General features: G+C 45.5%; 1 protein-coding gene across 7 annotated transcripts in view; it reads right to left on the bottom strand.

Annotated features, from left to right (window-relative positions):
• Positions 1-14,246, bottom strand: part of SH2D3C (SH2 domain containing 3C) — a 93,444-nt gene that overhangs the window by 63,983 nt on the left and 15,215 nt on the right. For 2 of the 7 annotated variants that reach the window (XM_073540954.1, XM_073540957.1), the window contains exon 1: positions 13,204-13,303. The exons of 3 other annotated variants lie outside the window; for them this stretch is intronic. In XM_073540954.1, coding sequence (XP_073397055.1) covers positions 13,204-13,294 — 91 coding nt within the window. In that variant the 5' untranslated portion in view covers positions 13,295-13,303. Of the gene's footprint in view, positions 1-13,203; positions 13,304-13,443; positions 13,496-13,729; positions 13,803-14,246 lie in introns of those variants that run through there. 2 more of the 7 variants (XM_073540959.1, XM_073540956.1) reach the window with 2 other exon arrangements.

The following is a 14,246-nucleotide window of genomic DNA, read 5'->3' as shown; positions in this document are numbered from 1 at the left end:
TACCCCCTATCCTTTCTGTAAAGGTACTGTCACACTTAGCGATGCACCAGCGATCCTGACCAGCGATATGACGCGGTCAGGATCGCTGGTGCATCGCTAAGTGGTCGCTAGTGAGCTGCCACACAGGCAGATCTCACCAGCGACATCGCAGGGGTCGGGGGTCGCTACTTACCTGTCAAACGAGGCGATCCTGACGTCCTCCCGCACGCGTCCACACGTCACTTGTCGGCGCCACAGGAAGCCCAGCAGGAAGCTGACGACGAGAAACGGTCCAGGATGTTCTCGCGCGATCAGCGATAACCAGCGGGGGAGCGGTCTGAGGTAAGTACCAGACATAGCGATATTGCTAGCAATATCGCTGCTACGTGACACAAAAACCAGTGACGTTACAGCGATATTGCTAGCGATATCGCTTAGTGTGACAGGCCCTTAAAAGTTTTCAGCAGGCTCGTTATCATCAGAGACAGGATTACAATGGCAGGCATCACCTCTATACACAGCTGATAACACAGAATCCACCAATCACAATAATGACCTTTGCACACACTTATTAGCTGCTTCAATATTTATCTATCTTTAAAGCCCCGTTACACACAACGATGTCCCAGCGATCCCACCAACGATCCGACATGGATGAGATCGCTGGGACATCGTTAGGCTGATTGCTGGTGAGCTGTCACATAGACAGACCCACCAGCGATCAGGAACAGCGAGCAAGCTGGTATCTAGGGTAAACAGCGGGTATCCAAGAGCCACGGGAGACCAATGATCAAAAAATGGCCCAGGACGATCCTGCATGATCAGAGATTCTCAGCGGGGGGGGCGGTCGCTGATGGATGTCACACACAGTGAGATCGCTGGAGAGATCGCTGATGCATCACAAAATCAGCGATCTCGCTAGCGAGCTCGCTGTGTGTGACGGGGCCCTAAGATAGGGTCGGGGTTAGTTCATTTCAGCTAACAATAACAGGAAGTTAAAGTCATAAAAAGCCTTCGTGAACGGTGTGAGAATTGCAAGATTTATATTTTTATTTTTAATACAGATTGTATTATGTAAAAAATATATATTGCCAAAAATTTAAATGTATATCAAAACCTTATTTAATACAATAGATCATTTTCTGATGATCACTTCCTTTTACTATACCTATCTGTATATTCATGCCATTTTACACAAGTCTGGCATTAATACCTGAACTTGAGGGGTCCATGCCCCATGGTTGTAAGTTGAGGATCAGGTAGACATGGGGACCCTTGTGATACTTTCACCCAACAGTGCCACACATGTCTATGGGTTGTATCTGGTATTGCAGCTCAGATCCATTGAAACAAAATAGGGCTGCAGTACCACAGACAACCTGTAAACAAATGTGGCACTGTCTAGAAGAAACACACACACGTGTATGTATATATGTATATATAAATAAATATATATATATATATATATATACACACACACAAACACTATATAATCGTCAAATTCTGTCTGTAACGGAAATCCCACGTCGCTAATCAGCCGGCCAGGCGCGACCAATCAGCGACAGGCGCAGTCCGGCTGCGAATTGGCGCGGAATTCGAACGACGCACGCCACCGCTACTGTCAGGAGATCTGCGGCGCTAGCCGCTGATCTCCCGACGGTTGCCGCGGGTCATCTCCTGCTGCACGGAGGTCAGCGGCGACGAAGCCGGGAGATGACTGGCGCAGCGGTCAATGTGCGGATGGTACCTAGGGTCCGGAGGAGAGGAGACTCTCCTCCAGGCCCTGGGTACCATAAACCTGTAAAAAATAGAATTAAAATAAAAAATAGTGATATACTCACCTTTCGACAGCCCCCGGACTATTTCCCTCCTCTCACCACACTCCCGGCATCTTCCGGTCCCAGTAATGCTTTGCGCGAAAGACCGCTGATCACGTCACGCTCTCGCGAGAGTGACGTCATCTCCGGTCCTTCGCGCAAAGCATTACTGGGACCGGAAGATGCCGGGAGCATGAAGAGGAGACCGGGGGTCGTCGGAAGGTGAGAATAACCTTTTATAATTTTTTACATTCTATCTTTTACTATTGAAGCTGCATAGGCAGCATCAATGATCACAATTGTCAAACACTATGCTTGACAAGTGTGACCAACCTATCAATCACATTCCAAGCGATGCTTCAAATCGTGAAAAACGCATGTTTTCCGCGGGAAAACGCATGCGAATTTGCATGCGTTTTTCCCGCAGCGGGAGTTGCTGAAATGCTGCGGAAATTTCCACAGCATTTCTGCAACGTGGGTACTTAGCCTCAGTGTGACACGCAGCAGCCACCAGGCCCCCGCTGTGAGATCGCCGATCGTGGTGGATCGTCCTGGACCATCTTTTGAACGTTGGTCTCCCGCTGGCCATATTCTAGAATACCCGATGCGTTAATGCGTTAGAATTGGGCCACCATCTAGTATATATATATATACACACACACACACACACTAGCTGACTAACTACGGTTAGTTATAACAAATTATAATGTTTCTATATATATTTATATATATATATATATATATATATATATATATATATATATATGAAGCGGAGTGTAGAGCCCCGCCAACGCCGCATAGCCACATTCACTATAATATCCCACATCGTCCCATCAGCCAGAGCCACCGGACTACTAATATCCGACATCATCCCATCAGCCATAGCCACCGGAAAACTACCCCTAATATCCCACATCATTCCGTCACAGCTGTCGGACAACTACCCCTAATATCCCACATCATCCAGTCAGCCAGAGCTACCGGACTACTACCCCTAATATCCCACATTGTCCCGTCAGCCAGAGACACTGGACTACTAATATCCCACATCATCCCGTCAAAGCCACCGGACTACTACCCCTAATATCCCACATCATACCGTCAGCCATAGCCACCGGACAACTCCCCCTAATATCCCACATCATCCTGTCACAGACGCCGGACTACTACCCCTAATATCCCACATCATTCTGTCAGCCAGAGCCACCGGACTACTACCCCTAATATCCCACATTGTCCCGTCAGCCAGAGACACTGGACTACTAATATCCCACATCATCCCGTCAAAGCCACCAGACTACTACCCCTAATATCCCACATCATCCTGTCAGCCAGAGCCACCGAACTACTACCCCTAATATCCCACATCATCCCGTCAGCTAGAGCCACCGGACTACTACCCCTAATATCCCACAACATCCCATCAGCCTGGGATCAGAACAGAGCGCTGAGTGGAATGGCTTTAACTTCCATACCAGGGATCCCTTTAATACAAGCCTGGGGTGAGAATCAGAGCGCTGAGGGATTAACCCTAACTTCCATACCAGAGATCCCTTTAATAGAGCCTGGGATCAGAACCAGAGCGCTGAGTGGATTTGTCCTGACTTGCATACCAATGATCCTTTTAATAGACTCCTGGGGTCAGATTCAGAGCGCTGAGGGATTTGCCCTAACTTCCATACAGGAGATCCCTTTAAGAGAGTTTGGGGTCAGTACCAGAGCATTTGAAGGCAATTGCTCTGACTTCCATACCGCGGATCCCTTTAAGAGAGCCTGTTGTCAGAACCAGAACGCTGAGTGGAATTGCTCTAACTTCCATACCGGGGATCCCTTTAAGAGAGGCCTGGGGTTAGAATCAAAGCGCTGGATGGATTTTCCCTGACTTCCATACCAATGATCCCTTTAATAGAAGCCTGGGGTCAGATTCAGTACGCTGAGGGATTAACCCTAACTTCCATACCAGAGATCCCTTTAAGAGAGGCCTGGGGTCAGTATCAAAGCACAGAGTGGATTTGCCCTCACTTCCATACCGGGGATCCCTTTAATAGAGCCTGGGATCAGAACCAGAGTGCTGAGTGGATTTACCATGACTTGCATACCAATGATCCTTTTAATAGAATCCTGGGGTCAGATTCAGAGCGCTGAAGGATTTGCCCTAACTTCCATACATGAGATTCCTTTAAGAGAGCCTGGTGTCAGAACCAGAGCGCTGAGTGGAATTGCCCTAACATACCGGGGATCCCTTTAAGAGAGGCCTGGGGTTAGAACCAAAGCGCTGGATGGATTTTCCCTGACTTCCATACCAATGACACCGTTAATAGAAGCCTGGGGTCAGAACCAGAACGCTGAATGAAATTGCCCTGACTTCCATACCGGAGATCCCTTTAAGAGAGGCCTGGGGTCAATACCAAAGCCCTGGATGGATTTTCCCTAACTTCCATACCAATGATCCCTTTAAGAGGGAAGATGTGCCTATTGGAAGGAGGATGTGTGATGTGTATATGGGCACGGGAGGAGGGGATTCATTTCTGTCGTGCTTTCTGTTCCTTTCTGAGGGGTAGACAATGGCTGGGAGCTTATGTTCCCAGGGATGCTAGATTTCTCTCACCATGTCAGTGTCTGCTGAGGTGTTTTGAGTGGGAAAACTGTTGCATAGCAACCAATCACAGCTCAGCCTCTTTTAAAGAGCTCTGGTGAAATGAAAGATGCTTCGTGATTGGTTGGTGATACACGCACACATTCATTTATATATATACTAGCTGAAGAGCCTGGCACTGCTCGGACATAGCAACTAACTGCGGCTAGTTATAACAAATTATAATGATTACATCTATATATATATATATATATATATATATATATATATATATATAAGCCGAGTGTAGAGCTCCGCCCACTCCGCATAGCCACATTCACTATAATATCCCACACCATTCCGTCAGCCAGAGCCACCGGACAACTACCACTAATATCCCACATCATCCCATCACAGCCGCCGGGCTACTACCGCTAATATCCCACATCATCCAGTCAGCCAGAGCCACTGGACTACTACCCTTAACCCCTTCACTACCAAGGGTGGTTTGCACGTTAACTCCCGGGCCAATTTTTACAATTCTGACCACTGTCCCTTTATGAGGTCATAACTCTGAAACGCTTCCATGGATCCCGGTGATTCTGACATTGTTTTCTCGTGACATATTGAACTTCATGTTAGTGGTAAAATTTCATTCAAATAACTTGCGTTTATTTGTGAAAAAAACGGAAATTTGGCGAAAATTTTGAAAATTTCGCAATTTTCCAACTTTGAATTTTTATGCCCTTAAATCACAGCGATACGGCACACAAAAAACTTAATAAATAACATTTCCCACATGTTTACTTTACATCAGCACAATTTTGGAACCAAAATTTTTTTTTGTTAGGAACTTATAAGGGTTAAAAATTGACCAGCGATTTCTCATTTTTGCAACACCATTTTATTTTTAGGGACCACATCACATTTGAAGCCACTTTGAGGGGTCTATATGATAGAAAATACCCAAAAGAGACACCATTCTAAAAACTGCACCCCTTAAGGTGCTTAACACCACATTCAAGAAGTTTATTAACCCTTTAGGTGCGTCACAGGAATTTTTTGAATATTTAAAAAAAAATGAACATTTAACTTTTTTTCACAAAAAAAATACTTCAGGTTCAATTTTCTTTATTTTACCAAGGGTAACAGGAGAAATTGGACTGCAAAAGTGATTGTGCAATTTGTCCTGAGTATGCTGATACCTGATATGTGGGGGGAACCACTGTTTCGGCGCATGGCAGACCTCAGTAGGGAAGGAGCACCGTTTGACTTTTTCAATGCAAAATTGGCTGGAATTCAGATCGGACGCCATGTCACGTTTGGCGAGCCCCTGATGTACCTAAACAGTGGAAACCCCCCCCCCCCCAAGTGACCCCATTTTGGAAACTAGAACCGCCAAGGAACTTATCTAGATATGTGGTGAGAACTTTGAACCCACTAGGGCTTCACAGAAGTTTATAACATACAGCCGTACAATTAAAAAATCATATTTTTTCCACAAAAATGATCTTTTCACCCTCAATTCTTATTTTTCCAAGAGTAACAGGACCCTAAAAGATATTGTGCAATTTATCCTGAGTGCGCTGATACCCCACATGTGGGGGTAAACCACTATTTGGGCGCATGGCAGAGCTCGGAAGGGAAGCAGCACCATTTGACGTTTTTGGCTGGAATTGAGATCGGACACCATGTAGCGTTTGGAAAGCCCCTGATGTACCAAAACAGTAGAAACCCCCCACAAATGACACCATTTTGGAAACTAGACCCCCCAAGGAACTTATCTAGATGTGTGGTGAGCACTTTGAACCCCCCAGTGCTTCACAGAAGTTTATAACGCCCGGGCGTGAAAATAAAAAAATCGTATTTTTTCCACAAACATCATCTTTTAGTCCCCATTTTTTTATTTTCCCAAGGGTAACAGGAGAAATTGGACCCCAAAAGTTGTTGTCCAATTTGTCCTGAGTACGCTGATACCTCATATGTGGGAGAAAACTACTGTATAGGCACACGTCGGGGCTCGGAAGGGAAGTAGTGACGTTTTGGAATGCAGACTTTGATGGCATGGTCTGCGGGTGTCATGTTGCTTTTGGAGATCCCCTGATGTACGTAAACAGTGGAAACCCCCCACAAGTGACCCCATTTTGGAAACTAGACCCCCTAATGAACTTATCTAGATGTGTGGTGAGCACTTTGAACCCCCCAGTGCTTCACAGAAGTTTATAACGACCGGGCGTGAAAATAAAAATATCGTATTTTTTCAACAAACATCATCTTTTAGTCCCCATTTTTTTTTATTTTCCCAAGGGTAACAGGAGAAATTGGACCCCAAAAGTTGTTGTCCAATTTGTCCTGAGTACGCTGATACCTCATATGTGGGAGAAAACTACTGTATAGGCACACGTCGGGGCTCGGAAGGGAAGTAGTGACGTTTTGGAATGCAGACTTTGATGGCATGGTCTGCGGGTGTCATGTTGCTTTTGGAGATCCCCTGATGTACGTAAACAGTGGAAACCCCCCACAAGTGACCCCATTTTGGAAACTAGACCCCCTAATGAACTTATCTAGATGTGTGGTGAGCACTTTGAACCCCCCAGTGCTTCACAGAAGTTTATAACGACCGGGCGTGAAAATAAAAATATCGTATTTTTTCAACAAACATCATCTTTTAGTCCCCATTTTTTTTTATTTTCCCAAGGGTAACAGGAGAAATTGGACCCCAAAAGTTGTTGTCCAATTTGTCCTGAGTACGCTGATACCTCATATGTGGTAGAAAACTAGTGTATGGGCACACGTCAGGGCTCGGAAGGGAAGTAGTGACGTTTTGGAATGCAGACTTTGATGGAATGGTCTGCGGGTGTCATGTGCGTTTGGAGAGCCCCTAATCTACCTAAACTATTGAAACTCCCCACAATGACCCCATTTTGGAAACTAGACCCCCCACAGAACTTATCTAGATGTGTGGTGAGCACTTTGAACCCCCAAGTGCTTCACAGAAGTTTATAACGCCTGGGCGTGAAAATAAAAAAATCATTTTTTTCCGCAAAAATTTTTGCCCCCAATTTTTTATTTTCCTAAGGGTAACAGGAGAAATTGGACCCCAAAAGTTGTTTTGTAATTTGTCCTGAGTAGGCTGATACCCCATATGTGGGGGTAAAACACTGTTTGGGTGCATGGCAGAGCTTGGAAGGGAAGGAGCACCATTTGACTTTTTCAACGCAGAATTGGCTGGAATTGAGATCAGACGCCATGTTGCCTTTGGAGAGCACCTGATGTGCCCAAACAGCGGAAACCCCCCAATTATAACTCCAACCCTAACCCCAACACACTCCTAACCCTAATCTGAGCCCTAACCCTAGCCCTAAACCTAGCCCTAACCCTAGCCCTAATGGGAAAATGGAAATAAATACATTTTTTTTATTTTATTATTTTTCCCTAACTAAGGGGGTGATAACGGGGGGTTTGATTTACTATTTTTGGCGGGTTTTTATGTTTGGCGGCTGTCAGACGCTAAAAGACGCTTTCTATTGTAAAAATAGTTTTTGCATCACCACATATTGTGAGCTATAATTTTTCCGTATTTTGACCCACCGAGTCATGTGAGGTCTTATTTTTTGCAGGACGAGTTGATGTTTTCATTGGTACCATTTTCGGGCACGTGACATTTTTTGATCGCTTTCTATTCCGATTTTTGGGACGCAGAATGAACAAAAACCAGCGTTTCATGAATTTCTTTTGGGTGGTGCGTTTACGCTGTTCCGCGTGCGATAAAATTGATAAAGCGGTTTTATTCTTCGGGTCAGTACGGTTACAGTGTTACCTCATTTAGGTTTTTTTTATGTTTTGTCGGTTTTTTGCAATGAAAACAATTTTATATAAAAAATAATTATTTTTGTATCACTTTATTCTGCGAGCTATAACTTTTTTATTTTTTTGCGGATGACGCTGTATGGCGGCTCGTTTTTTGCGGGACAAAATGACGTTTTCAGCGGTACCATGGATATTTATATGCGTCTTTTTGTTCGCGCATTATTGCACTTTTTGTTCGGTGGTATGATAATAAATCGTTATTTTTTGCTTTGTTTTTTATTTTTTAAGGGGTTCGCTAAAGGGGTTAACTAATGGGACAGTTTTATAGGGCGGGTCGCTACGGACGCGGCGATACCAAATATGTGTACTTTTATTGTTTTGTTTTTTTTTATTTTGAAAAAATGGATTTATTGGGGAATATTTTTTCTTTTTTTTACTAATTTATTTAGCGATTTTTTTAAAATTATTTTTAAACACTTTTTTTTTTTTTTACTTTATTACCTTGTCCCAGGTGGGACATCACTGTCCTGTGACAGATCGCTGATCTGTCACATCACAGGTCACTGTGACAGATCAGCGATCTGTCACAGGCAGTTCTGCAGACTTCCTCATGCCTGCGCTTTGCAGGCAGTGAGGAAGTCAGCCCCCTACAGGCCCCCGTCGCCATCTTGGATCTGGGGGCCTGTAGGGAAAGAGACCCCCGCAGCAGCGCTGCACATTGCGCTGCCGTGGGGGGCTCAGGGAAGCAAGGAGGGAGCCCCCTCCCTGCCGATGCTTCCCTTTATCCCCCGGTACACCGCGATCACGTTTGATCGCGGTGTACAAGGGGCTAACGTGTCGGGGGCGGTCCGTGACCGCCCCTGACACATTGTGCCGGGTGTCAGCTGTGATAATCAGCTGACACCCGGCCGCGATCAGCGGCGCTCACCACGTGGGCGCCGCTGATCGCTGGGACGTAATTAGGTCCAGGGTCACATGGATGGAATATTACATCCCTTGTAGGTAAGGGGTTAATATCCCACATCATCCCATCAGCCAGAGCCACCGGACTACTACCCCTAATATCCCACATCAACCCGTCAGCAAGAGCCACCGGACTACTACCCCTAATATCCCACATCACCCCGTCAGCCAGAGCCACCGGACTACTCCCCCTAATATCCCACATCATCCCGTCAGCCAGAGCCAACGGACTACTACCCCTAATATCCCACATCATCCCATCAGCCTTTCTCAGAACCAGAGGGCTGAGTGGAACAGTCCTAACTTCCATACCGGGGATCCCTTTAAGAGAGGCCTGGGGTCAATACCATAGCCCTGGATGGATTTGCTCTGACTTCCATACCAATGATCCCTTTAAGAGGGAAGATGTGCCTATGGGACGGAGGATGTGTGATGGGTATATGGGCAGGGAGGGGGATTCATTTCTGTCGTGCTCTCTGCTCCTTTCGGGGGGGCAGACAATGGCTGGGAGCTTATGTTCCCGGGGATGCTAGATTTCTCCCACCATGTCAGTGTCTGCTGAGGTGTTGTCAAGTGGGAAAACTGTTGCTCATAGCAGCCAATCACAGCTCAGCTTCTTTTAACCAGCTCTGGTGAAATGAAAGATGCTTCATGATTGGTTGGTGATACACACATACGTTCAGTTTTATATATATAGATATAACCAGCTCTGGTAATATAGCAATGAGGGGACCCTTTGGGAATACCAAAGTTGAAAAATCATATTATTAGCTACCCAGTTTTTCACGTTCCGACTAAGCAAAATAATAATTTTCATTGCTAATTTTTTTTTGGAGGGAAGAAAAATCTATTAACTAATTTCAGCCAAAACTGCCAGTAAGTGGGCTGATGATAGGGACAGACTGATTCTCTTTTGTGTCCTAAGCTTTGCAGTTGCCAGATAATTATTCAGCAGTGTTGACAAAAGAGACGCACAATGGCTGCAGCAATGGAAATCCTAGGAGAAACATTGTATTTTGGAAAATCTTAGGTACTTTTCTTTCTTTTTTTTGCAATTTATGTTTATTCCTAGAAGGAAATGAGTATTTGGTGGTACGATAAGGACAAGATGCCATGTTTTTTTTAATAAATAACTCATGTGAATGAGCTCCATGTGTGGTGTTATCAGTGCATGGTAATAGGGGTCCTTGTCCTGCAGACGCCCTGTGATTGGCATTTACATATCCCCAGGGATAAGGGTGTCTTGTCATTTACATATGTTTACACTCTGCCAGAAGACAAATTGGTGCCACAAATTTAGATGACACCACACCCAAAACAAAAGGCAGCTCCAAGAAAGAAGAGGACATTGATAGTCCTATACACAGGGCAATATGATTACAGGGGGACTAGACGGGCGATCAGAGACAATTAGGTGATTAACCCCCGAGAAAGATTACATGCTTCAGACCGTGTACTCAAGATGGCTGGCAGCTGAGCTATGAAAACAGCAATTACGTTCAACAGTCATTTAAAAAGCGCCGGCTTCAGAAATGCAGCCCGCTTTGGTTGGACGTAAATTAAAAAAATAAGTAAATTAAATTGTTACAAAATTTAAAAAAAAAATTGTCTGGGTCGAGCCATGTTCCACACATGTGTGAAAATGGCCTTAAATGTCGGTGACATATCTGCCCATACTGGCATCCCATTGACAAAGATGCAGCTCTATTTATTGTCTATGGTGCACAGCGCTGTGCTTGGCATTTTCTGGAACCCCCGTAGTGAATGAATGGAGGATTAGGTGTCTGACCATAGTTGAAACTTACGCCAGGGTCACACTTGCGAGTGCAATGCAAGAAACTCACGCGAGTCTCTCGCCTTAATACCTGGCACTCAGGACCAAAGTATGCGGCTGCACAGAAATACATGCAGTTGCACACTCCGGTCCCGAGTGCCGGGTATTGAGGTGAGAGGCTTGTGCGAGTTTCTCGCATTGAACTCGCAAGTGTGGCTCCGGCCTTAGCCTTTAATTATGTAGGATAAAAAAAATTTGGGGAAATTGAACATATTTAAGAAGAAAACCCACAATACATACACGTTTCGGGAAAAAAAAAGTTTTTTTAATAGCTGAAACACTGATTATGGTTTTTTTTCTGTCGCATTGGGGTCAGGAGACCTGCGGCCAGTCCGTGCATCGTGGTCCATAATCAGACCATGAAACACAGATGTGTTAATCATGGCATTACTTCACTAAGTTGCTTCGGTAGAAGTAAAAGTCACAGAAATGGAGAAGCTAGATGCCAGTCACTGGGTGTGGGAATGCAAGTTCTCACTTAAGAAGATGTGGGAACCCAGATCTCCACGCAAAACCACAAGTTTAGATCTAGAGTTCTATTCGAGTAACCTTTTATGGGTTTTGGTTCTCCAGACTATACCAGCCAAAATAGGTGATGACGCTATTCTATACAGAGGCACAAGTTACAAAAAAAAAAAAGAGATCATACCAGCACAGTGTGACCTGACCCTGGCCATAAAGCTACGATAACAGTTGGTTGGCCAAGTGCTCATCTCTCCTATACACATAAAGCAGGGCTAATCCCACTACACAAAAGGATTAGACACTTAAGGGGGTTTTATACATAGCGATATCGCTATAACGTCACCGATTTTGTGACGTTATAGCGATATCGATATGTGTGATACTTACCTCCGACCGGCTCCCCCGCTGATCGCGCAAGAATGTCCAGCTCCATTTCTCGTCGTCAGCTTCCTGCTGGGCTTCCTGCTGTGACGACGAACGACGCGGGCGGGAGGACGCCAGGATCGCTGTGTGTGAAAGGTTAGTATCGTGCGCTGCGTCGCTGCTGCATCGCTGTGAGGTCTGCCTGTGTGGAAGCTCACTAGCGATTATTTAGCAATGCACCAGCGATCCTGACCGGGTCGGATTGCTGGTGCATCGCTAAATGTAAAAGGGCTTTTAGGCTGGAGTCACACATAGCGACTCACCAGCGATCCTGACAACGATATCAATGTGTCAGGATCGCTGGTGAATCGCTATGTGATCGCTGGTGAGCTGTCAAACAGACCGCTTCACCAGCGATCAGCACAGCGACGCCCAGCGTCGCTGTGCACGTTAGTAACCAGCGCGCTGATGCAGGAAGCTGGTAACTAACGTACACATCGGGTATCTAAGGAACGCACGTCCCTTGGATACCCAATGGGTACATTAGTTACCAGCAGATCGCTGGTCTCCCGCCTGTCACACGCGCTATGCGTGGTGGCCAGCGGGAGACCAGCGACCAAAAAAAAAGTCCTGGCCTTTCCTGCAGCGATCAGCGATACCGGCAGGGGGGGGCCGGTCGCTGATCGCTGTCACACATAGCGATCTCGCTGGTGAGATCGCTGTTGTGTCACAAAAATTGTGACTCAGCAGCGATCTTGCTGGCGAGATCGCTATGTGTGACGGGGCCTAAGGCCGGGGTCACACTGGCGAGGAATACGGGAGAGTGAGAGGCGCAAAAAGCACGCATTAGACACGGACCAATGATTCTCTATGGGGTCACTCGCACCAGGCATATATTTCTCCTCAGTATCCTACGCTCCGTGCCACTCGCAGCATGCTGCGATTGTCAGCGTACTACGCCCGTAGTACGCCAATGCAAATCTATGGGTGCGCAAAAAATACGGATTACACACGGACCACACATGTGACTTGCGAGAAATACGCACCCGATGTCTTTTAGCAAAGCCGGCAATTCAGTGCGCTATACAGTAAACTCACACTGACAGTTTTAATAAAGAAATGAAAGAATAGATATAGACACATAGAATACACACATATATATATATATGCATTCTATGTGTCTATATCTATTCTTTCATTTCTTTATTAAAACTGTCATAGGGCTCCATTATATGTCCATTTTGCAAGCCTGCGAGAAAATCTCACAATACGGATGCCATACGGATTACATACGGATGCTGACATGCGCAAAATACGCGACCACACCTTGATTACGGATGACATACGGAGCACTGTTTAGTGGTCTGTCATCCGTATTACGCATGTAAAATACTGACCGTATTTTGCGCAGGTTAGTGTGACTCCAGCCTTAAGCTCCAGCCTCCCAATCCATATGTTGCGGGGCAGTCTGGCAGCCTCCATACGCATTAGATGGCTGGCTGAATCTTGCCAAAATTGGTGTAGCAAAGCCACTTGGAGATGTCACATATCATGTACAACCAGCCTCATGGAAACACCACCCAATCCTCCCAACTCATAGCATTAATTTTCAATTATGTCCTCTACAATTAGGCTACCTGAGCCCGCCGTATAAAATAGGGCATTGTTGGCCATGCAAGCTGTGACTTAGTTAGAACTCCTATGGCTGCCCATGATCTGTATCCCTTGCCACATGTGATGAGCAATCTCATGACTTTATAATACAAGGATTGCAATACAGCTTTAGAATTATAGAAAAAATATATGAGACTCTTAGCATAAAATTTGGCCAAATATTATCTGCCCACCAGCCAACGTCAAGGCAGCCTCAAATCTGATGGGTACCTACACTGTGTGAATACCTCTCTAAGGGCTCATACTCACTTGCAAGAGACTCTCACGATTCTTGTGCATGTCTCTCGCATGAAAACCTGGCACTGCCGCTGGCACTGGGACCGAAGCGTGCAGCTACATGTATTTCTATGCAGCCGCACGCTCCGGTCCAAGTGCCGATTGCAGTGCCAGGTTTTCGTGCGAGTCTCTCACAAGTGAGTATGAGCCCTAAGGCTGATGTCTGAATTCCTGGGTGAATGTGGACACCTCTGTCAGCAATGCCTGCATTTATGGGTAAGTAGGGACCTGCTATAATTAAAATCACCACCTGGTGGAGGGCGGAGTGCTCGGTCAGTAAGCTAACATACAAGAGACAAAAAAAACTGACTGGCACATCCAAACTAATGTGAATAGGTGCATACCAAGAGGAGCTACCCCCATATAGAATATACAAAGAATGGTTGCACTCTATCATGCTAAGGCATGTCAATGTGGAATATGTGTAATTAGAATTGCAATACAGCTTTAGAATTATAGAAAAAATATATGAGACTCTTAGCATAAAATT

Source organism: Dendrobates tinctorius, unplaced genomic scaffold (genome assembly GCF_039654945.1).
Source record: "Dendrobates tinctorius isolate UK_male_01 unplaced genomic scaffold, ASM3965494v1 ptg000120l, whole genome shotgun sequence".
Lineage (NCBI taxonomy): Eukaryota > Metazoa > Chordata > Amphibia > Anura > Dendrobatidae > Dendrobates > Dendrobates tinctorius.
Note: the sequence above shows the minus strand (reverse complement) of the source record. Positions and strands in the feature narration are given on the sequence as shown.